Source organism: Gadus morhua, chromosome 21 (assembly GCF_902167405.1).
Source record: "Gadus morhua chromosome 21, gadMor3.0, whole genome shotgun sequence".
Lineage (NCBI taxonomy): Eukaryota > Metazoa > Chordata > Actinopteri > Gadiformes > Gadidae > Gadus > Gadus morhua.
The window spans coordinates 716,954-739,938 of NC_044068.1; the positions used below are offsets into that span (position 1 = coordinate 716,954).

The 22,985-nt window shown below is 39.3% G+C and overlaps 1 protein-coding gene across 3 annotated transcripts; it reads left to right on the forward strand.

Moving 5' to 3' along the window:
• The first annotated feature begins 15,286 nt into the window (after positions 1–15,286).
• Positions 15,287–21,107, forward strand: LOC115534307 (interactor protein for cytohesin exchange factors 1). Of its 3 annotated transcripts, none has more exons than XM_030345200.1 (10): positions 15,287–15,404; positions 16,362–16,472; positions 16,588–16,821; positions 17,108–17,181; positions 17,569–17,640; positions 18,239–18,300; positions 18,824–18,918; positions 19,141–19,468; positions 20,109–20,263; positions 20,370–21,107. In XM_030345200.1, exons 3-10 carry the CDS (start codon positions 16,663–16,665, stop codon positions 20,568–20,570), a joined length of 1,146 nt encoding a protein of 381 aa, XP_030201060.1. In that variant the 5' UTR covers positions 15,287–15,404; positions 16,362–16,472; positions 16,588–16,662; the 3' UTR covers positions 20,571–21,107. The 3 variants fall into 3 exon arrangements, with proteins under 3 accessions (XP_030201060.1, XP_030201061.1, XP_030201062.1); XM_030345201.1 differs by having other exon boundaries at positions 16,381–16,472; XM_030345202.1 differs by lacking the exons at positions 15,287–15,404; positions 16,362–16,472 and having other exon boundaries at positions 16,791–16,867.
• Positions 21,108–22,985: the final 1,878 nt, after the last annotated feature.

Below are 22,985 nucleotides of genomic sequence, written 5' to 3' on the forward strand. Positions count from 1 at the left end.
ATGAAAAAAAACATAAGGGGTAACACTGTCGTTTTTTATTGGTCGTCATGAAAAAAAACATAAGGGGTAACACTGTCGCTTTTTATTGGTCGTCATGAAAAAAAACATAAAGGGTAACAATGTCGTTTTTTATTGGTCGTCATGAAAAAAAACATAAGGGGTATCACCGCTGTTTTTTATTGGTCGTCATGAAAAAAACCATAAGGGGTAACACTGTTGTTTTTTATTGGTTGTCATGAAAAAAAAAAAAAGGGTAACACTGTCGTTTTTTATTGGTCGTCATGAAAAAAAACATAAGGGGTAACACTGTTGTCTTTGTCAAATAAAATATAAGGGGTAACACTGTCGTTTTTTATTGGTATCTTTAATTTTAAACGTAATGCCATCATGTTTATTGCACTGTCATATATAACCTCAGACATTATTATTTAAAAATTCTCAGTGGGAAGTGGAGAGAGCAGGGAGCTAACCCCCTGGAGACCGGGGTTCAAGTCTGGTTGATGTCATCTGATGGAAGACTCTTATTTCTATTTCATGCGAATTATAAAGACAAGTGTAACCATTGTGTTGACTTTCTTCAGTGTCTTGATGGTGCATTGATAAGTTCGGAGGTTAACACTCTAATCAGTTCAGGTTCGGATTCCCACAAAAACGTCGATGTGGTAACATTATTGTTTTTTATTGGTCGTCATTAAAAAAAACATAAGGGGTAACACTGTCGTTTTTTTTTGGTCGTCATGAAAAAAAACGTAGGGGTAACACTGTCGTTTTTTATTGGTCGTCATGAAAATAAATAAAGGGTAACACTGTCGTTTTTTATTCGTCGTCATGAAAAAAAACATAAGGGGTAAAACTGTTGTTTTTTATTGGTCGTCATGAAGAAAAACATAAGGGGTAACACTGTCGTTTTTTATTGGTCGTCATGAAAAAAAACATAAAGGGTAGCACTGTCGTTTTTTATTGGTCGTCATGAAAAAAAACATAAGGGGTAACACTGTAGTTTTTTATTGGTCGTCATGAAAAAAAAAATAAGGGGTAACACTGTCGTTTTTTATTGGTCGTCATGAAAAAAACCATAAGGGGTAACACTGTTGTTTTTTATTGGTCGTCATGAAAAAAAACATAAGGGGTAACACTGTCGTTTTTTATTGGTCGTCATGAAAAAAAACATAAAGGGTAACACAGTCGTTTTTTATTGGTCGTCATGAAAAAAAACATAAGGGGTAACACTGTAGTTTTTTATTGGTCGTCATGAAAAAAAAAATAAGGGGTAAGACTGTCGTTTTTTATTGGTCGTCATGAAAAAAAACATAAGGGGTAACACTGTCGTTTTTTATTGGTCGTCATGAAAAAAACCATAAGGGGTAACACTGTCGTTTTTTATTGGTCGTCATGAAAAAAAACATAAGGGGTAACACTGTCGTTTTTTATTGGTCGTCATGAAAAAAAACAAGGGGTAACACTGTCGTTTTTTATTGGTCGTCATGAAAAAAAACATAAGGGGTAACACTATTGTTTTTTATTGGTCGTCATGAAAAAAAACATAAGGGGTAACACTGTCGTTTTTTTTTGGTCGTCATGAAAAAAAACGTAGGGGTAACACTGTCGTTTTTTATTGGTCGTCATGAAAATAAATAAAGGGTAACACTGTCGTTTTTTATTCGTCGTCATGAAAAAAAACATAAGGGGTAAAACTGTTGTTTTTTATTGGTCGTCATGAAAAAAAACATAAGGGGTAACACTGTCGTTTTTTATTGGTCGTCATGAAAAAAAACATAAAGGGTAGCACTGTCGTTTTTTATTGGTCGTCATGAAAAAAAACATAAGGGGTAACACTGTAGTTTTTTATTGGTCGTCATGAAAAAAAAAATAAGGGGTAACACTGTCGTTTTTTATTGGTCGTCATGAAAAAAACCATAAGGGGTAACACTGTTGTTTTTTATTGGTCGTCATTAAAAAAAACATAAGGGGTAACACTGTCGTTTTTTTTTGGTCGTCATGAAAAAAAACGTAGGGGTAACACTGTCGTTTTTTATTGGTCGTCATGAAAATAAATAAAGGGTAACACTGTCGTTTTTTATTCGTCGTCATGAAAAAAAACATAAGGGGTAAAACTGTTGTTTTTTATTGGTCGTCATGAAAAAAAACATAAGGGGTAACACTGTCGTTTTTTATTGGTCGTCATGAAAAAAAACATAAAGGGTAGCACTGTCGTTTTTTATTGGTCGTCATGAAAAAAAACATAAGGGGTAACACTGTAGTTTTTTATTGGTCGTCATGAAAAAAAAAATAAGGGGTAACACTGTCGTTTTTTATTGGTCGTCATGAAAAAAACCATAAGGGGTAACACTGTTGTTTTTTATTGGTCGTCATGAAAAAAAACATAAGGGGTAACACTGTCGTTTTTTATTGGTCGTCATGAAAAAAAACATAAAGGGTAACACAGTCGTTTTTTATTGGTCGTCATGAAAAAAAACATAAGGGGTAACACTGTAGTTTTTTATTGGTCGTCATGAAAAAAAAAATAAGGGGTAAGACTGTCGTTTTTTATTGGTCGTCATGAAAAAAAACATAAGGGGTAACACTGTCGTTTTTTATTGGTCGTCATGAAAAAAACCATAAGGGGTAACACTGTCGTTTTTTATTGGTCGTCATGAAAAAAAACATAAGGGGTAACACTGTCGTTTTTTATTGGTCGTCATGAAAAAAAACAAGGGGTAACACTGTCGTTTTTTATTGGTCGTCATGAAAAAAAACATAAGGGGTAACACTATTGTTTTTTATTGGTCGTCATGAAAAAAAACATAAGGGGTATCACTGTTTTTTATTGGTCGTCATGAAAAAAAACATAAAGGGTAACACTGTCGTTTTTTATTGGTCGTCATGAAAAAAAACATAAGGGGTAACACTGTTGTTTTTTATTGGTCGTCATGAAAAAAAACATAAGGGGTAACACTGTCGTTTTTTATTGGTCGTCATGAAAAAAAACATGAGGGGTAACACTGTCGTTTTTTATTGGTCGTCATGAAAAAAATCATAAGGGGTAACACTGTCGTTTTTTATTGGTCGTCATGAAAAAAAACATAAGGGGTAACACTGTCGTTTTTTATTGGTCGTCATGAAAAAAAACATAAGGGGTAACACTGTCGTTTTTTATTGGTCGTCATGAAAAAAAACATAAGGGGTAACACTGTCGCTTTTTATTGGTCGTCATGAAAAAAAAACATAAAGGGTAACAATGTCGTTTTTTATTGGTCGTCATGAAAAAAAACATAAGGGGTATCACCGTTGTTTTTTATTGGTCGTCATGAAAAAAACCATAAGGGGTAACACTGTTGTTTTTTATTGGTTGTCATGAAAAAAAAAAAAAGGGTAACACTGTCGTTTTTTATTGGTCGTCATGAAAAAAAACATAAGGGGTAACACTGTTGTCTTTGTCAAATAAAATATAAGGGGTAACACTGTCGTTTTTTATTGGTATCTTTAATTTTAAACGTAATGCCATCATGTTTATTGCACTGTCATATATAACCTCAGACATTATTATTTTAAAATTCTCAGTGGGAAGTGGAGAGAGCAGGGAGCTAACCCCCTGGAGACCGGGGTTCAAGTCTGGTTGATGTCATCTGATGGAAGACTCTTATTTCTATTTCATGCGAATTATAAAGACAAGTGTAACCATTGTGTTGACTTTCTTCAGTGTCTTGATGGTGCATTGATAAGTTCGGAGGTTAACACTCTAATCAGTTCAGGTTCGGATCCCCACAAAAACGTCGATGTGGTAACATTATTGTTTTTTATTGGTCGTCATTAAAAAAAACATAAGGGGTAACACTGTCGTTTTTTTTGGTCGTCATGAAAAAAAACGTAGGGGTAACACTGTCGTTTTTTATTGGTCGTCATGAAAATAAATAAAGGGTAACACTGTCGTTTTTTATTCGTCGTCATGAAAAAAAACATAAGGGGTAAAACTGTTGTTTTTTATTGGTCGTCATGAAAAAAAACATAAGGGGTAACACTGTCGTTTTTTATTGGTCGTCATGAAAAAAAACATAAAGGGTAGCACTGTCGTTTTTTATTGGTCGTCATGAAAAAAAACATAAGGGGTAACACTGTAGTTTTTTATTGGTCGTCATGAAAAAAAAAATAAGGGGTAACACTGTCGTTTTTTATTGGTCGTCATGAAAAAAACCATAAGGGGTAACACTGTTGTTTTTTATTGGTCGTCATGAAAAAAAACATAAGGGGTAACACTGTCGTTTTTTATTGGTCGTCATGAAAAAAAACATAAGGGGTAACACTGTCGTTTTTTATTGGTCGTCATGAAAAAAAACATAAGGAGTAACACTGTCGCTTTTTATTGGTCGTCATGAAAAAAAACATAAAGGGTAACAATGTCGTTTTTTATTGGTCGTCATGAAAAAAAACTTAAGGGGTAACACTGTCGTTTTTTATTGGTCGTCATGAAAATAAATAAAGGGTAACACTGTCTTTTTTTATTCGTCGTCATGAAAAAAAACATAAGGGGTAACACTGTTGTTTTTTATTGGTCGTCATGAAAAAAAACATAAGGGGTAACACTGTCGTTTTTTATTGGTCGTCATGAAAAAAAACAAAGGGTAACACTGTCGTTTTTTATTGGTCGTCATGAAAAAAAACATAAGGGGTAACACTGTAGTTTTTTATTGGTCGTCATGAAAAAAAAATAAGGGGTAACACTGTCGTTTTTTATTGGTCGTCATGAAAAAAAACATAAGCGGTAACACTGTCGTTTTTTATTGGTCGTCATGAAAAAAACCATGAGGGGTAACAGTGTTGTTTTTTATTGGTCGTCATGAAAAAAAACATAAGGGGTAACACTGTCGTTTTTTATTGGTCGTCATGAAAAAAAACAAAGGGTAACACTGTCGTTTTTTATTGGTCGTCATGAAAAAAAACATAAGGGGTAACACTGTAGTTTTTTATTGGTCGTCATGAAAAAAAAAATAAGGGGTAACACTGTCGTTTTTTATTGGTCGTCATGAAAAAAAACATGAGGGGTAACACTGTCGTTTTTTATTGGTCGTCATGAAAAAAAACATAAGGGGTAACACTGTCGTTTTTTATTGGTCGTCATGAAAAAAAACATAAGGGGTAAAACTGTTGTTTTTTATTGGTCGTCATGAAAAAAAACATAAGGGGTAACACTGTCGTTTTTTATTGGTAGTCATGAAAAAAAACATAAAGGGTAGCACTGTCGTTTTTTATTGGTCGTCGTGAAAAAAAACATAAGGGGTAACACTGTAGTTTTTTATTGGTCGTCATGAAAAAAAAAATAAGGGGTAACACTGTCGTTTTTTATTGGTCGTCATGAAAAAAACCATAAGGGGTAACACTGTTGTTTTTTATTGGTCGTCATGAAAAAAAACAAGGGGTAACACTGTCGTTTTTTATTGGTCGTCATGAAAAAAAACATAAAGGGTAACACAGTCGTTTTTTATTGGTCGTCATGAAAAAAAACATAAGGGGTAACACTGTAGTTTTTTATTGGTCGTCATGAAAAAAAAAATAAGGGGTAACACTGTCGTTTTTTATTGGTCGTCATGAAAAAAAAAATAAGGGGTAACACTGTCGTTTTTTATTGGTCGTCATGAAAAAAACCATAAGGGGTAACACTGTCGTTTTTTATTGGTCGTCATGAAAAAAAACATAAGGGGTAACACTGTCGTTTTTTATTGGTCGTCATGAAAAAAAAACATAAGGAGTAACACTGTCGCTTTTTATTGGTCGTCATGAAAAAAAACATAAAGGGTAACAATGTCGTTTTTTATTGGTCGTCATGAAAAAAAACATAAGGGGTATCACTGTTGTTTTTTATTGGTCGTCATGAAAAAAACAATAAGGGGTAACACTGTTGTTTTTTATTGTTTGTCATGAAAAAAAAATAAAGGGTAGCACTGTCGTTTTTTATTGGTCGTCATGAAAAAAAACATAAGGGGTAACACTGTTGTCTTTGTCAAATAAAATATAAGGGGTAACACTGTCGTTTTTTATTGGTATCTTTAATTTTAAACGTAATGCCATCATGTTTATTGCACTGTCATATATAACCTCAGACAGTATTATTACAATATTCTCAGTGGGAAGTGGAGAGAGCAGGGAGCTAACCCCCTGGAGACCGGGGTTCAAGTCTGGTTGATGCATCTGATGGAAGACTCTTATTTCTATTTCATGCGAATTATAAAGACAAGTATAGCCATTGTGTTGACTTTCTTCAGTGTCTTGATGGTGTATTGATAAGTTCGGAGGTTAACACTCTAATCAGTTCAGGTTCGGATCCCCACAAAAACGTCGTTGTGGTAACACTGTTGTTTTTTATTGGTCGTCATTAAAAAAAACATAAGGGGTAACACTGTCGTTTTTTTTTGGTCATCATGAAAAAAAACTTAAGGGGTAACACTGTCGTTTTTTATTGGTCGTCATGAAAATAAATAAAGGGTAACACTGTCTTTTTTTATTCGTCGTCATGAAAAAAAACATAAGGGGTAACACTGTTGTTTTTTATTGGTCGTCATGAAAAAAAACATAAGGGGTAACACTGTCGCTTTTTATTGGTCGTCATGAAAAAAAACATAGGGGGTAACACTGTCGTTTTTTATTGGTCGTCATGAAAAAAAACATAAAGGGTAAAAATGTTGTTTTTTATTGGTCGTCATGAAAAAAAACATAAGGGGTAACACTGTTGTTTTTTATTGGTCGTCATGAAAAAAAACATAAAGGGTAAGACTGTCGTTTTTTATTGGTCGTCATGAAAAAAAACATAAGGGGTAACACTGTTGTTTTTTATTGGTCGTCATGAAAAAAAACATAAGGGGTAACACTGTCGTTTTTTATTGGTCGTCATGAAAAAAAACATAAGGGGTAACACTGTCGTTTTTTATTGGTCGTCATGAAAAAAAACATAAGGGGTAACACTGTCGTTTTTTATTGGTCGTCATGAAAAAAAACATAAGGGGTAACACTGTCGTTTTTTATTGGTCGTCATGAAAAAAAACATAAGGGGTAACACTGTCGCTTTTTATTGGTCGTCATGAAAAAAAACATAAAGGGTAACAATGTCGTTTTTTATTGGTCGTCATGAAAAAAAACATAAGGGGTATCACTGTTGTTTTTTATTGGTCGTCATGAAAAAAACCATAAGGGGTAACACTGTTGTTTTTTATTGGTTGTCATGAAAAAAAAAAAAAGGGTAACACTGTCGTTTTTTATTGGTCGTCATGAAAAAAAGCATAATGGGTAACACTGTTGTCTTTGTCAAATAAAATATAAGGGGTAACACTGTCGTTTTTTATTGGTCGTCATGAAAAAAAACATAAGGCGTAACACTGTCTTTTTTTATTGGTCGTCATGAAAAAAAACATAAGGGGTAACACTGTTTTCTTTGTCAAATTAAATATAAGGGGTAACACTGTCGTTTTTTTATTGGTCGTCATGAAAAAAAAAATAAGGGGTAACACTGTCGTTTTTTATTGGTCGTCATGAAAAAAAACATAAGGGGTAACACTGTTGTCTTTGTCAAATAAAATATAAGGGGTAACACTGTCGTTTTTTTATTGGTCGTCATGAAAAAAAAAATAAGGGGTAACACTGTCGTTTTTTATTGGTCGTCATGAAAAAAAACATAAGGGGTAAAACTGTTGTTTTTTATTGGTCGTCATGAAAAAAAACATAAGGGGTAACACTGTCGTTTTTTATTGGTAGTCATGAAAAAAAACATAAAGGGTAGCACTGTCGTTTTTTATTGGTCGTCGTGAAAAAAAACATAAGGGGTAACACTGTAGTTTTTTATTGGTCGTCATGAAAAAAAAAATAAGGGGTAACACTGTCGTTTTTTATTGGTCGTCATGAAAAAAACCATAAGGGGTAACACTGTTGTTTTTTATTGGTCGTCATGAAAAAAAACAAGGGGTAACACTGTCGTTTTTTATTGGTCGTCATGAAAAAAAACATAAAGGGTAACACAGTCGTTTTTTATTGGTCGTCATGAAAAAAAACATAAGGGGTAACACTGTAGTTTTTTATTGGTCGTCATGAAAAAAAAAATAAGGGGTAACACTGTCGTTTTTTATTGGTCGTCATGAAAAAAAAAATAAGGGGTAACACTGTCGTTTTTTATTGGTCGTCATGAAAAAAACCATAAGGGGTAACACTGTCGTTTTTTATTGGTCGTCATGAAAAAAAACATAAGGGGTAACACTGTCGTTTTTTATTGGTCGTCATGAAAAAAAAACATAAGGAGTAACACTGTCGCTTTTTATTGGTCGTCATGAAAAAAAACATAAAGGGTAACAATGTCGTTTTTTATTGGTCGTCATGAAAAAAAACATAAGGGGTATCACTGTTGTTTTTTATTGGTCGTCATGAAAAAAACAATAAGGGGTAACACTGTTGTTTTTTATTGTTTGTCATGAAAAAAAAATAAAGGGTAGCACTGTCGTTTTTTATTGGTCGTCATGAAAAAAAACATAAGGGGTAACACTGTTGTCTTTGTCAAATAAAATATAAGGGGTAACACTGTCGTTTTTTATTGGTATCTTTAATTTTAAACGTAATGCCATCATGTTTATTGCACTGTCATATATAACCTCAGACAGTATTATTACAATATTCTCAGTGGGAAGTGGAGAGAGCAGGGAGCTAACCCCCTGGAGACCGGGGTTCAAGTCTGGTTGATGCATCTGATGGAAGACTCTTATTTCTATTTCATGCGAATTATAAAGACAAGTATAGCCATTGTGTTGACTTTCTTCAGTGTCTTGATGGTGTATTGATAAGTTCGGAGGTTAACACTCTAATCAGTTCAGGTTCGGATCCCCACAAAAACGTCGTTGTGGTAACACTGTTGTTTTTTATTGGTCGTCATTAAAAAAAACATAAGGGGTAACACTGTCGTTTTTTTTTGGTCATCATGAAAAAAAACTTAAGGGGTAACACTGTCGTTTTTTATTGGTCGTCATGAAAATAAATAAAGGGTAACACTGTCTTTTTTTATTCGTCGTCATGAAAAAAAACATAAGGGGTAACACTGTTGTTTTTTATTGGTCGTCATGAAAAAAAACATAAGGGGTAACACTGTCGCTTTTTATTGGTCGTCATGAAAAAAAACATAGGGGGTAACACTGTCGTTTTTTATTGGTCGTCATGAAAAAAAACATAAAGGGTAAAAATGTTGTTTTTTATTGGTCGTCATGAAAAAAAACATAAGGGGTAACACTGTTGTTTTTTATTGGTCGTCATGAAAAAAAACATAAAGGGTAAGACTGTCGTTTTTTATTGGTCGTCATGAAAAAAAACATAAGGGGTAACACTGTTGTTTTTTATTGGTCGTCATGAAAAAAAACATAAGGGGTAACACTGTCGTTTTTTATTGGTCGTCATGAAAAAAAACATAAGGGGTAACACTGTCGTTTTTTATTGGTCGTCATGAAAAAAAACATAAGGGGTAACACTGTCGTTTTTTATTGGTCGTCATGAAAAAAAACATAAGGGGTAACACTGTCGTTTTTTATTGGTCGTCATGAAAAAAAACATAAGGGGTAACACTGTCGCTTTTTATTGGTCGTCATGAAAAAAAACATAAAGGGTAACAATGTCGTTTTTTATTGGTCGTCATGAAAAAAAACATAAGGGGTATCACTGTTGTTTTTTATTGGTCGTCATGAAAAAAACCATAAGGGGTAACACTGTTGTTTTTTATTGGTTGTCATGAAAAAAAAAAAAAGGGTAACACTGTCGTTTTTTATTGGTCGTCATGAAAAAAAGCATAATGGGTAACACTGTTGTCTTTGTCAAATAAAATATAAGGGGTAACACTGTCGTTTTTTATTGGTCGTCATGAAAAAAAACATAAGGCGTAACACTGTCTTTTTTTATTGGTCGTCATGAAAAAAAACATAAGGGGTAACACTGTTTTCTTTGTCAAATTAAATATAAGGGGTAACACTGTCGTTTTTTTATTGGTCGTCATGAAAAAAAAAATAAGGGGTAACACTGTCGTTTTTTATTGGTCGTCATGAAAAAAAACATAAGGGGTAACACTGTTGTCTTTGTCAAATAAAATATAAGGGGTAACACTGTCGTTTTTTTATTGGTCGTCATGAAAAAAAAAATAAGGGGTAACACTGTCGTTTTTTATTGGTCGTCATGAAAAAAAACATAAGGGGTAACACTGTCGTTTTTTATTGGTCGTCATGAAAAAAAACATAAGGGGTAACACTGTCGTTTTTTATTGGTCGTCATGAAAAAAAACATAAGGGGTAACATTGTCGTTTTTTATTGGTCGTCATGAAAAAAAAAATAAGGGGTAACACTGTTGTTTTTTATTGGTCGTCATGAAAAAAACCATAAGGGATAAGGGATATATATAAGGGATATATATGCTGTCGCTTTTTATTGGTCGTCATGAAAAAAACATAAGGGGTAAAGGCTGATATATGCTCTGTTTTAGACGTAACGCGTAAGCACGTAAGATACATAACCCCCCCTTGCGTTGTAAAATATCCCCCCTTACGTGCTTAAGTGCGTCGCCCAAAATTCTAAAAGACTATGCGAAGACACTTATGTTTTTTTTTTTGTTTTTTATTAGTCGTCATGAAAAAAAAATAAGGTGTCACACTGTTGTCTTTGTCAAATAAAATATAAGGGGTAACACTGTCGTAATTTATTGGTCGTCATGAAAAAAAACATATTTGAAAATAAATAAATAATTGTCCTTGTCAAATAAAATATAAGGGGTAACACTGTTGTTTTTCATCAGTCATCATGGAAAAAAAACATAAGGGGTAACACTGTCGTTTTTTATCGGTCGTCATGAAAAAAAACATAAGGGGTAATGCTGTTGTTTTATATCGGTCGTCATGAAAAAAACATAAGAGGTAACACAGTTGTTTTTTATTGGTCGTCAAGAAAAAAAAAAAAGGTGTCAAACTGTTGTCTCTGTCAAATAAAATATAAGGGGTAACACTGTCGTAATTTATTGGTCGTCATGAAAAAAAACATATTTGAAAAAAATAAAATAATTGTCCTTGTCAAAAAAAAACAAAAGGGGTAACACTGTTGATATTTATCGAAGAAAACATAGGGGGTAACACTGTCGTTTTTTATTGGTCGTCATGAAAAAAAACATAAGGGGTAACACTGTTGTTTTTTATTGGTCGTCATGAAAAAAACATAAGGGGTAACACTGTCGTTTTATATCGGTCGTCATGAAAAAAAACATAAGGGGTAACAATGTTGTCTTTGTCAAATAAAATATAAGGGGTAACACTGTCGTTTTTTTATCTGTCGTCATGAAAAAAACATAAGGGGTAACACTGTTGTTTTTTATTGGTCGTCATGAAAAAAAACAAAAGGGGTAACACTGTCATTTTTTATTGGTCGTCATGAAAAAAAACATAAGGGGTAACACTGTTGTCTTTGTCAAATAAAATATAAGGGGTAACACTGTCGTTTTTTATTGGTCGTCATGAAAAAAACATAAGGGGTAACACTGTCGTTTTATATCGGTCGTCATGAAAAAAAACATAAGGGGTAACAATGTTGTCTTTGTCAAATAAAATATAAGGGGTAACACTGTCGTTTTTTTATCTGTCGTCATGAAAAAAACTTAAGGGGTAACACTGTTATTTTTTATTGGTAGTCATGAAAAAAAACATGAGGGGTAACACTGTCGTTTTATATCAGTCGTCATGAAAAAAAAAATAAGGGGCAACGCTGTTGTTTTTTATTTGTCGTCATGAAATAAAACACAAGGGGTGACACTGTTGTTTTATATCGGTCGTCATGAAAAAAACATAAGTGGTAACACTGTTGTTTTTTATTGGTCGTCATAAAAAAAAATAAGGTGTCACACTGTTGTCTTTGTCAAATAAAATATAAGGGGTAACACTGTTGTAATTCATTGGTCGTCATGAAAAAAAACATATTTGAAAATAAATAAATAATTGTCCTTGTCAAATAAAATATAAGGGGTAACACTGTTGTTTTTCATCAGTCATCATGGAAAAAAAACATAAGGGGTAACACTGTCGTTTTTTATCGGTCGTCATGAAAAAAAACATAAGGGGTACCGCTGTTGTTTTACATCGGTCGTCATGAAAAAAACATAAGGGGTAACACTGTTGTTTTTTATTGGTCGTCATGAAAAGAAAATAAGGTGTCACACTGTTGTCTCTGTCAAATAAAATATAAGGGGTAACACTGTCGTAATTTATTGGTCGTCATGAAAAAAAACAAACGGGGTAACACTGTTGTTTTTTTATTCGTCGTCATGAAAAAAACATAAGGGGTAACACTGTTGTTTTTTATTGGTCGTCATGAAAAAAACATAAGGGGTAACACTGTCGTTTTATATCGGTCGTCATGAAAAAAAACATAAGGGGTAACAATGTTGTCTTTGTCAAATAAAATATAAGGGGTAACACTGTCGTTTTTTTATCTGTCGTCATGAAAAAAACATAAGGGGTAACACTGTTGTTTTTTATTGGTCGTCATGAAAAAAAACAAAAGGGGTAACACTGTCATTTTTTATTGGTCGTCATGAAAAAAAACATAAGGGGTAACACTGTTGTCTTTGTCAAATAAAATATAAGGGGTAACACTGTCGTTTTTTATTGGTCGTCATGAAAAAAACATAAGGGGTAACACTGTCGTTTTATATCGGTCGTCATGAAAAAAACATAAGGGGTAACACTGTCGTTTTTTTATCTGTCGTCATGAAAAAAACTTAAGGGGTAACACTGTTGTTTTTTATTGGTAGTCATGAAAAAAAACATAAGGGGTAACGCTGTTGTTTTATATCAGTCGTCATGAAAAAAAACATAAGGGGTAACGCTGTTGTTTTTTATTTGTCGTCATGAAATAAAACACAAGGGGTGACACTGTTGTTTTATATCGGTCGTCATGAAAAAAACATAAGTGGTAACACTTGTTTTTTATTGGTCGTCATAAAAAAAAAATAAGGTGTCACACTGTTGTCTTTGTCAAATAAAATATAAGGGGTAACACTGTCGTAATTCATTGGTCATCATGAAAAAAAACATATTTGAAAATAAATAAATAATTGTCCTTGTCAAATAAAATATAAGGGGTAACACTGTTGTTTTTCATCAGTCATCATGGAAAAAAAACATAAGGGGTAACACTGTCGTTTTTTATCGGTCGTCATGAAAAAAAACATAAGGGGTAACGCTGTTGTTTTACATCGGTCGTCATGAAAAAAACATAAGGGGTAACACTGTTGTTTTTTATTGGTCGTCATGAAAAGAAAATAAGGTGTCACACTGTTGTCTCTGTCAAATAAAATATAAGGGGTAACACTGTCGTAATTTATTGGTCGTCATGAAAAAAAACATATTTGAAAAAAAATAAATAATTGTCCTTGTCAAAAAAAAACAAAAGGGGTAACACTGTTGATATTTATCGAATAAAACATAGGGGGTAACACTGTCGTTTTTCATTGGTCGTTATGAAAACAACATAAGGGGCAACACTGTTGTTTTCTATTGGTCGTCATGAAAAAAAACGTAAGGGGTAACAATGTTGTCTTTGTCAAATAAAATATAAGGGGTAACACTGTTGTTTTTTATTGGTTGTCATGAAAACAAACAAACGGGGTAACACTGTTGTTTTTTTATTCGTCGTCATGAAAAAAACATAAGGGGTAACACTGTTGTTTTTGATTCGTCGTCATGAAAAAAACATAAGGGGTGACACTTTTTTTTTTTATTGGTCGTCATGAAAAAAAACATAAGGGGTAACACTGTTGTTTTTTATTGGTCGTCATGAAAAAAAACATAAGGGATAACAATGTTGTCTTTGTCAAATAAAATATAAGGGGTAACACTGTTGTTTTTTATTGGTCGTCATGAAAAAAAACAAAAGGGGTAACACCGTCGTTTTTTATTGGTCGTCATGAAAAAAACATAAGGGGTAACAATGTTGTCTTTGTCAAATAAAATATAAGGTGTAACACTGTCGTTTTTTTATCTGTCGTCATGAAAAAAACATAAGGGGTAACACTGTTGTTTTTTATGGGTCGTCATGAAAAAAAAATATTTGGAAAAAATAAATAATTGTCTTAGTCAAATTGAATATAAGAGGTAACACTGTTGTTTTTTATTGGTCGTCATGAAAAAAAAACATAAGGGGTAACACTGTTGTTTTTTATTGGTCGTCATGAAAAAAAACAAAAGGGGTAACACTGTTGTTTTTTATTCGTCGTCATGAAAAAAACATAAGGGGTGACACTGTTGTTTTTCATTGGTCGTCATGAAAAAAAACATAAGGGGTAACACTGTTGTTTTTTATTGGTCGTCATGAAAAAAAACAAAAGGGGTAACACTGTTGTTTTTTATTCGTCGTCATGAAAAAAACATAAGGGGTGACACTGTTGTTTTTCATTGGTCGTCATGAAAAAAAACATAAGGGGTAACACTGTTGTTTTTTATTGGTCGTCATGAAAAAAAACATAAGGGGTAACACTGTTGTCTTTGTGAAATAAAATATAAGGGGTAACACTGTCGTTTTTTTTTATCTGTCGTCATGAAAGAACCATAAGGGGTAAAACTGACGTTTTTTTATCTGTCCTCATGAAAAAACCATAATGGGTAACACTTTTGTTTTTTATTGGGCGTCATGAAAAGAAACATATTTGAAAAAAAAAAAAAAATTGTCCTTGTCAAATAAAATATAAGGGGTAACACTGTTGTTTTTTTTACAAAATAATGTATAAGGGTTAACAATGTCGTTTTTATCTAATGAAACATAGGGGGTAACACTGTTGTTTTTTATTGGTCGTCATGAAAAAAAACATATTTGAATTTAAATAAATATTTGTCTTTGTCAAATAAAATATAAGGGGTAACACTGTTGTTTTCATCAGTCATCATGGGAAAAAAAACAGAAGGGTTAGGGTTAGTTCCCTGTTAGGAAAACAGATGTACCGACCCCTAAAACTGACATGTAATACTTGAGTTGAAGTTAAAGTGGGAATAGAAGCCAGCGGATCACAGGACTTATCGATCCGAGTGTGAGCTGGAAGGAATCAAAGTTAAATATTAAGTTAAATAATAATTAGGCTACTTAATTAGGCGTATATGGTATACCTTTAAAGTGACATCAATAGCAGATCCCACAAAATCTACAGAGATAATCAAATATTCCTGATATTGTTGGATTCCTTTGGTTGTCCGTACACTCAACAGACTGGTATAAATAGAGACCGCCGCGCCACCTGGTGGACCGCCGAGCTGCACTTATTTACAACAAACCGTGGTACTAAACCATGACACCGTGGACCAGAACTGTGAAACTAAACCAGCTAACCAACTAATGGTGAATGGACTCGTCCCGCCACTGAACGTGAGGTATGAAATGAATGCTTTATTCTCCGTTTTAGTCGAGACTTTAATCTGAGTGAACACTTCCAAAATCCGGAAAGATTGGTGTGTTGAGTGTACTGACGCAAGGTGATGTCTGTTGGTTAAAGTCTGAATGATTCCATGTTGCATGAATCCCTCATGCTCTAAGGTAAGGTTACATTTGAATTGTTAAATGTGCACAGGCTTTGGGTTGGTGCAAAGCCTCGCAGATAGAGATATACAAAGCTTTACAAGTAGCCTATATATGCAAAGCCTTACAGATGTCCTCTCATCGTGATAACTTCAGCGTTTTGTCTGAGAGGTTAATCATTTAAAATCATAAAAGTTGCTGTATCGAAATAATCCGATTCCATCCTCTTAAGAGAAATGTATTTTGCTCATCATTATTGAGCCAAAGGAATGTAATTATCCAGTTGAATGCGACCTTTAAAACCAGCCAAGCTAAACTAGTTCTGAGGGTCATGGCCTTCCACAATGTGTTGAACCATTACTGTTCCTCCATGGATATGATTGAACATGTTTAAGACTCACGTTGGGTCCTCCTCTTTATATCTGCGTCCCTTTTTCATCTTTGGCAGGACTTTCTGTCAAGAAGTAGGACGATTTTTCGTAATCTTGTGAAGCGTTTTACGTCAGACTTCTTGACAGCGATTTCGTATGAACCGTACTTTCTAGGATCAGATCGGGGTTAGGGCGCATCTCGATCACGGTCTCACATGTGTAGACTGTTTACATTGGGCTTCGAACTCAGATTTGGACTCTGTTTCCAAACACTACAATGCACAATTGATCCGTTCAGATTGTCCGTATGATTTTGAAGAAAGTGAGCATAAGGGAAACGGACAAAAACAGCAGCACACTGCTCACTACCTCTGGGCAGTGACCTGTGGTCTGTGAAGGTCCTAAGTTGTCGGACACGTCCTAATGAAGTTAATTGTCCAGACAAACCGTTTGCTGTCAGAACTTCAGACTCCTGTTGCAGTGGAAGACATTTTACTGGTTGCTTCTTGTCTCTGGACGCCTTGGAGAAGGAATTTCCTCTCGGACCTTCAGGTGAGCAGAGCGAGGGTTTACATTGGGAGTGCTGGTATGATGGAACTTAAGTTGTTTAAATGATGGAGATGGTTCTGAGAACATGCTCATCACTCGTCGTGTGTGACGCCGACAGGACGGGGGTATACCTTCGGCCCCCAGGACTCCCGTGACCCCCAAGGCCCCCCCAAGCCGCCCGGACCCTCGGGCCATGAGCCGGCGCCGGGTGTCCGTGAGGGAGCTGGGGCGGGCGGACCTCCAGGGCTGGCTGCAGCGGCAGACCCCCGCAGGCCGCTCGGTGGGGGCCGGCTGGAGGAGGAGCTGGTTCGTCCTGAAGGACAGCGCCCTCTACTGGTACCCCAGTCACATGGTGAGGCTATAAGACCAGCGCCCTCTACTGGTACCCCAGTCACATGGTGAGGCTCTACTGGTACCCCAGTCACATGGTGAGGCTTGTATCCCGTTTGAGTTCCTAACCCTTCCTAATTATTACTTTAAATATGATCCTAGATGAAGGAAAAACAAACAAATATATGCGTTTGGGAAGCTATTTGCATTAGCATAGGTTTATGCATTTCAGTGTGTGTGTGTGTGTGTGTGTGTGTGTGTGTGTGTGTGTGTGTGTGTGTGTGTGTGTGTGTGTGTGTGTGTGTTAGGCTGAAGAGGCGGAAGGTTTCCTGGACCTCACGGACTTCACCATTCAGCCAATCAGAATCAGCGGGAAGCAGCAGTAAGAATGGCGTCAATATATTCGTTAGAATCGCAACGTTTCACAGGATCGCTCCACCAGAGGGACCTTCCACTAGCCAGGGCTTTTCTAAGTGTGAGAGAGTGCCCCCCCCCCCCTTTCAGGGAGGGGCTCGCACATTCGAAATATTTAAAAAATCGTTTAAGATTTTTATTTTATTTTATTACGGGTTTAATTTTTTTCTCGCATCGCACCCCCCCTGAAGAACTCTGGCGCCCCCTAGGGGAGGCTCACAGTTTGAAAACCCCTGCAACAAACCACCTCCAGATCCCCACAATGTGCTACACGGGGAGAGGTTCCTCCCGGTGAGTCCGTCAGCGGGTCAGCTCGAGGGAGCTCCTCCTGACCGCGCCTCCATCTTGTGTTCAGCGTCATCAAGGTGAGCCAGCGGGGCGTGGCCACCGTCGTCATGGCAGCCGAGAGCTTCGCTGAAATGAGCCTGTGAGTATGTGGTGGTGGTGGTGGTGGTGGTGGTACGCTCTCCGGGAGCAGAGCTTAGATATGAGGACAGGAGGTGGAGGAGCAGGACGGTAGCATGTCGTTGTAGGAAGCTAGCCTGGCTCCGCCCGCCTAAGTACGTCCGCTCAGTTTGAATTCCCCTCCATACCAGGTCTGGGTCTGCGGTATGTTACTGGGTTTTCTCCGTATAAACTTTCTGCGTCCAATCAGCGAACACGTGGGAGTGGCTGAGATCGATGACGTTAAAGTCAGCCCTCGTTGACGGACATCGTCACGCACGGTGATTGGTTTGTTTACAGTCTGCGCGCAACGTGATCCTCGGCCAAACGTTAGCGATTGGTCGTGGCAGATCCAGAGTGGCACTGGGCAGATCCAATAGTTTTAAACTTCAACAGCCACCCGCCTTCAAGTGAGTTAATGTTAGTCAATTGAGTAGGTCCTGACTGAGTAGGTCCTGACTCTGAGTAGGTCCTGACTCTGTACGAATGTAGGAGAGTCTGGTAGGACCAGACTAGAAGGCAGCAGGACGGTCTCATGTTCGGGTGTGGAGCAGGACACTAACCTGTGGTCGTGCTCTCAGGTGGCTGGACAAACTCTCCGCTGCCCTCCTCCAGACACGAGCCCGTCAGCGCAGCGCTAGAGGTGAGTGTTTACCTCGAGGGCTGGTTATGGTTCCACGTCCCCGCACCTCGAGGACCACGCAGACGCCTCGGCGCGGTCCGGAACCTGTTTTGGTTTTGCGTCGGATTTTAGTGAGCGGACCAATCACAGCTCTTGCTGCTGCGTCGCCCTCGACGGAAGCGTACACTTTTTGTGAGAAGCACATCTGGCCCCTTAAGGGGGACGTAAGGAGAGTCGGCAAGGGCGTAACGGGGCCGTAAACCCCCTGGCGTTGCGCCAATGTGGAACCATCGTGACTTGACTTCTGTGTGGACCTCACAGGATGAGGTGGTGGGGATTTCTGCAAATCTTTGGTTCTGCGTCGGGTTTAGGTCGGGTTTTAGTCAGCGGACCAATCACAGCCCTTGTTGCTGCGCCGGCTCGACGCAGGGTTACCGTTTTTGGGAGGCGCAAGGAGGGGGTCCGGAAACCCCCTTTGCATTGCGTCAACGGGGAACCATAAGGTTCGTAAAGGGAGGTGCTTTATGAACGGCCGTGTGTGCAGAGCGCTACAGTCAGATCAGCGAGCCGGAGAGCGACGAGTCCGTCTTCTACTCCTGCCAGCCGTACACCGAGCTGCCCACCAGCGAGCCCGTCAACGTGAGTACCACCTCACTTCCTGTTGCACAGGAAGTGCTTGCTCCCAGGAGCGGCGGTTACATGCCGACTGTTTCTGGACGGTCGGTTTCAAAGTAAGAGTTCCTGGGCCGGGTTGGGAGCCGGGCCTCCTGGGAGGAGCTGAACCCGACCCAGGAGGGCTCCGGGTCGGGTTGAGCTCGTTGAGGGGGGCCAGGCTGATGGTTCTTCCTCCGTGTGCTCCAGGGAGAGTACTCTCCGCCCTGCTTCACCTCCTCCCCCTTCTACAACCACGTCCTCACCACCCGGCGACCCAGGAGGACCTCCAGCGCAACCAGCAGCCCCGCCTCCACCAGTAGGAGCAGTAGGACCAGTGGAACCAGCAGCACCAGTGGGACCAGCAGCTCTGAGAGCAGCGAGGGCGGGGCGGTCCGCCGGTCGGGGTCCTGGCTGGACCTGCCCACCCCCAACACGGCCCGCTCCGCCGCAGCCCCCCCTCACTTCCTCCTCAGCGGGGGCCCCGAGGACGGGGAGGAGGCGGGCCCCCGGGGGCCCCGAGCCCCGCCCCCCTACGGTCAGTCCGGAGCCGTGGGGCCCCTCTGGGTAGTGCTGAGACCAGGTCATGGGCGACTGCGTGGACCCCCAAGCACGGGTCTCTACGTCACGTGGAACCCACGGTGCAGGTCCCCTCAACAGGGAATAGAACCCTCAACAGGGAATAGAACCCTCATTAGGGAATAGAACCCTCATTAGGGAATAGAACCCTCATTAGGGAATAGAGCCCTCAACAGGGAATAGAACCCTCAACAGGGAATAGAACCCTCATTAGGGAATAGAACCCTCATTAGGGAATAGAACCCTCAACAGGGAATAGAACCCTCAACAGGGAATAGAACCCTCGGCCCCTCATTAGGGAATAGAACCCTCATTAGGGAATAGAACCCTCAACAGGGAATAGAACCCTCATTAGGAAATAGAACCCTCTGCCCCTCATTAGGGAATAGAACCCTCAACAGGGAATAGAACCCTCTGCCCCTCATTAGGGAATAGAACCCTCATTAGGGAATAGAACCCTCAACAGGGAATAGAACCCTCTGCCCCTCATTAGGGAATAGAACCCTCAATAGGGAATAGAACCCTCGGCCCCTCATTAGGGAATAGAACCCCCGGCCCCCCTGTGGCGCGTCATTAACTCTCCAACCTTCTGACTCCAGAACGACCGGACGGCACGGGGACCAGCTCGTCTCCCATTGGCCGAGCCAAGCCGGCCAATCAGAGGAGCCCCAGGGGCTCGTCGGTCAGCCCCTTTTCCAGCATGAAACGGCGGGAAAACCTGCGCCTGGTCCGGCACCTCAACCCGCACCCCAAGGTGAGCCCCCCGAAACCAGGCTGGGGTGACAACGTTTAATGTTAGGATGTTCTGGTTCTGCCGTACGATGATCTTAATTCTCCCTCCTCCTCCTCCTCCTCCCCAGATGGAGGAGGAGGAGGCGGATCTGTTGGCCATGGAGGCGGTGCTTGCCAGCCCCACACGCCACGCCCTCAGGTTCTGGAACTGGCAACATAAGTTCATCCTACTTCAGGAAATCACTAACCACAAGGGGCCGGCAGGGGGCGCCAGAGGAGCGCGCATCGCTGCCGCTAAAGAGCGCAATGTGGCGGAGACTAGCGTGTGACGTCGCAGCTGAAGGGAACTTCAGCGAGGATGGGGGATTTATTCGGGGAATGTTCCGGGAATGTACCGCTATCTCCCTGTAGAAGAGGGAATAGGATACGTTGTTATCTGATCTTATCTGATCTGAACAGCTCATCACATTTCCGACCCCTCTTTGATGGGTGATACAAGAGTATTTATTCAGGCCATTAGGGGAACGGCTTTAAGGTTATTCAGTGAATCGACCATTATAATGTATTAAATTATCTGCACTTTTAAATAATATGTAGGCTATTTTATTTGTGTTTATTGCTTTTTAGGACTTGTAACTTTTTGGGGGTGTTTTTGATTTGTCCTTTCCTTGTTTGTGTGTATATGTCAGCACTCAGTCTGTCCGTCTGTCTGTCTGCACTCCGTCATTTGATCACTGGTTCTAGTCGTTCATCAGCTAAACCACAGCGCACCGTCACAGTATGTTAAAATAACAAAGTATTCGTTATTATTCTACCTGGTCTGTCTTGTTTGCCTGAGCAGAGGTAATAAACATTTTCTGCCACAAGGTAAAACTCTTCTGGTTTTATTGTAGGAGTCACGGCGAGGGCTTCAGCTGAAGATTTGAGATGATTTATGTATTAGATCTAACAAAACCACTTTCTAATTTGATTGTAATGCATCACGTTTTGATCTCTATTACGCTAGACTAGATTCATTAAAAAAAAAAAGTGGTCGTTTGGTTTTAAAGCCCACATTTGCTGTCTGAATAATTATTTTAGTTTGCAATTTAAAGGTTTTGCACTCGACATGACGCGAATCAACCTCCATATTAGGGGAGGTGTCCTCGATGTGCACTAAATGTTTCCCCAACAGACGTTGGCCTTTAAATGCATTCAAAAGTCCCTTCTGAGTTTTGTGTTTAGGTGTATCAGATGTATCTGTCACTTGCGCCTTTGGTTATTCAGAAGATTCTTCAGTGCACAGATGCGCCCGTCCAGACGGACGTTATGGCCCTGGGAGGCAGAACTGTTCATGTTAAATAAATCCTGCAGAGCAAGTTTAAGAAGTATTTCGGAGAACGGGATGTCAAATGTAAAGACGTTTTCACAATCAGGGGCTGAGCTTGTGAATGTGGCCCGGGTGAGGGAAGTCTGGGTCCCTCTGCTGGAGCTGCTGCCCATACGACCCCCGGATAAGAGGTTTAAGGATGAGGAGGGGTTGAGCTATAGGTGGTACCAATCCGGAATAAAAAGTAGTCCTTACAAAAACGATATGCAACGATAGATTAGGTGAATCGCTGACGATAATACTAGGAGGAACGGGCCTATATTACCGGACGGTAGGGGGAGCCAGAGCGCCGTGTCTGCTGCCCCCCGTCGTCATGGCAACAGTGTGTGTTCATTAATAGTGTCAGACTCCCTACTGTTCGAAAATAAAGAGAGATAGTCCCTATACTGTTGGGAAAGAGAGAGTCCCTACTGTTAGGAGAGAGAGAGAGTCCCTACTGTTAGGAGAGAGAGAGAGAGACCCTACTGTTAGAATATAAAGAGAGATAGTCCCTATACTGTTGGGAAAGAGAGAGTCCCTACTGTTAGGAGAGAGAGAGAGTCCCTACTGTTAGGAGAGAGAGAGAGAGAGAGAGAGAGAGAGAGAGAGAGAGAGAGAGAGAGAGAGAGAGAGAGAGAGAGAGAGAGAGAGAGAGAGAGAGAGAGAGAGAGAGAGAGAGAGAGAGAGAGAGAGAGACAGAGAGAGGGAGAGAGAGTCCCTACAGAGAGAGAGAGAGAGAGAGAGAGAGAGAGAGAGTCCATACTGAGAGAGAGAGAGAGAGAGAGAGAGAGAGAGAGAGAGAGAGAGAGAGAGAGAGAGAGAGAGAGAGAGAGAGAGAGAGAGAGAGAGAGTCCATACTGAGAGAGAGAGAGAGAGTCCCTACTGTTAGAATATAAAGAGAGAGAGTCCCCAGGATAGAAGGAGAGAGAGTCCCTACTGAGAGAGAGAGAGAGAGAGAGAGAGAGAGAGAGAGAGAGAGAGAGAGAGAGAGAGAGAGAGTCCCTACAGAGAGAGAGAGAGAGAGTCCATACTGAGAGAGAGAGAGAGAGAGAGAGAGAGAGAGAGAGAGAGAGAGAGAGAGAGAGAGAGAGAGAGAGAGAGAGAGAGAGAGAGAGAGAGTCCCTACTGAGAGAGAGAGAGAGAGAGAGAGAGAGAGAGAGAGAGAGAGAGAGAGAGAGAGAGAGAGAGAGAGAGAGAGAGAGAGAGAGAGAGAGAGAGAGAGAGAGTCCCTACTGAGAGAGAGAGAGAGAGAGAGAGAGAGAGAGAGAGAGTCCATACTGAGAGAGAGAGAGAGTCCCTACTGTTAGAATATAAAGAGAGAGAGTCCCCAGGATAGAAGGAGAGAGAGTCCCTACTGAGAGAGAGAGAGAGAGAGAGAGAGAGAGAGAGAGAGAGA